The sequence below is a fragment of the Austrofundulus limnaeus genome, unplaced genomic scaffold (genome assembly GCF_001266775.1).
Source record: "Austrofundulus limnaeus strain Quisiro unplaced genomic scaffold, Austrofundulus_limnaeus-1.0 Scaffold151, whole genome shotgun sequence".
Taxonomy (NCBI): Eukaryota; Metazoa; Chordata; class Actinopteri; order Cyprinodontiformes; family Rivulidae; genus Austrofundulus; species Austrofundulus limnaeus.
Genome location: NW_013952553.1, coordinates 554753 through 556748, shown reverse-complemented (window position 1 = coordinate 556748; position 1996 = coordinate 554753). Strand labels below are relative to the sequence as shown.

At 35.4% G+C, this 1996-nt stretch overlaps 1 protein-coding gene across 1 annotated transcript in view; it reads left to right on the top strand.

The window, feature by feature from the left end:
- Positions 1–870: 870 nt before the first annotated feature.
- The window catches only part of LOC106523285 (heparan sulfate 2-O-sulfotransferase 1), a 21266-nt gene continuing 20140 nt past the window's right edge, over positions 871–1996 (top strand). The window contains exon 1 of the mRNA XM_014016666.1: positions 871–1403. Within this exon, the coding sequence (XP_013872120.1) occupies positions 1280–1403 (124 nt within the window). The 5' untranslated portion in view covers positions 871–1279. The remainder of the gene's footprint in view (positions 1404–1996) is intronic.

The window sequence follows — 1996 nt, the reverse complement described above, 5'->3', positions numbered from 1 at the left end:
TTGTTTAATAAACTTATCCAGATCTACAATCCAGTAGATCTGGATGGATCTTAGTATCAAGTACTTGTTTTATTTCCTTTTTGTCTCAAAAAAAAAAAACTGTACATGGACTGCTATAGCTTGTTCTCACAGTGAGCTCAAAAGTTCAGATTTTTCTTTTTTTCTATATCACATAATATTTGTTTTTGATAATATGGTGATAAGTCAACACTGCCCCCCCTTTTATTCATGCAGCTTTGCAGATAAGGACCAGTCCATCACAAAACATACAAACAAACAAACAAACAAACAAACAAACAAACAAGACTGACAACCACTCTTGTCAATGACATTACGCACACTCTTGTGAGATGTCAGATGAAATGTGTTGTGAACAGCTCTCAGCTCTCAACATGTTTGAGCACAAGCAGCCTATTTTTCTGAGGTTAGTCATGTGCCAGACTGACACTACTGTGCTTCATTCTTGGAACCTTGCCACCATCTACTGGTTTAACTGTGCATCACTGGTCTGCTAATGGAAAAAAAAAAAAAAACTGAGTAGCTTCAGGTCCTCCAACATGAGAAATTAGTACTTCTATTGCTGAGTGGGTACTGTCTTGGTTAACTCTCTAATTTAAATTTGAGAAAATTATAAAATTCAACAACTTATACAATTGTAAACTTCTTAAAAAACAAATATAATAATAATAATAATAATAAATTATGCTTGAAAAGGTTTTAAAAGTAGTTTTTTGTGTGTAATTTAATTACAAAAACATGTTTGAATATTTTTAATCAGGTTTGAAACACTACACACTGTCGTCCAGCAGGTGGCGGAAGGGGACATTTCATCACAAGTCTGTGTGATTTTTTAAGGTGACGAAGAAAAACCGAACCGCTAAAGCTCAGCTGCTAAAAACACCGACAACTCTGCAGTTTATGACCAGATGTCCTCTTAGTTTCAAACCTACCATGGTTGTGGTGAGAGCACATTATCGCTCGCGATAAGTAAAATCTAAGCTTAATACGAGTTTGTTTTTATTTTAAGATGACGTTACCACGAGTCCCTCATTAGCACCGAAGCTAGCTCAGTGGTGGTGTTTAGTTTTATTGATGTGTTAACCTGCTAAACTCAGCATCACCTAATGGAAGTCATCGGCCACATGAGTTGGATTTAGTGTCGTTTAAGTCGGTAAATTAAAAACGGAGCTAACTTTGTTTAGCTGCTAGCAGCACTGGGGCTGTTTTGCCTGCAGCAGTGATTCAGCTCAGCTCACGGAATGATTCATGTGCTTGTTTGATGGGGCTGCTGAGGACCATGATGCCGCCCAGGATCCAGCTGTTAGCCGTTCTGGCTTTTGGAGTGGCGATGCTCCTGATAGAGAACCAGATTCAGAGACTGGACGAGTCCAGAGCCAAACTCGGTAAGAAAAGCTTTGTAAACACAGTTTTTGATGCTGGCTATAGATGTAAAAAGGTTTATGTTAATGTTGTGCAGACAGATTTATCAACATGAAAACTGTTTGAATAGAGGGGACAAAAAATATAGAAAATATATAGATTTTTAAAAAATGTAAGAAAAAAATTCTTCACATACTAATTGACTGAGGCAGATCTGCCACAGGAACACACACATCTGAAATAATTTGAATTACCCTATTTGTCATCTAGTTGTTTACTTCCCATCTAACTAGCCTTGGCCTAGTTTTGAACTTTTGTTGTAGCAAAAGCTGCTTGAATTACCTGTAGATGTAAATAATAATAATTACACTTTTTCTATCAAACTAACAAATTGTTAGCTTGTAGTTTTTATCTACCTGTAATTAAAAAAGGAACTACTTTTTTTTTCACCAGCGTAATGTGCAAATGATGAGGACAGTATATATTTTTTTTTCTATAACAAACCTAAATCTTTGGGTTAAAGGTTTATGACCAGTTACTAAATAAAAAAAATACAAAATAATGTAATTTCTAACCACTGAAAAACGACCTTATTTTGAACATTTATCAAATAATT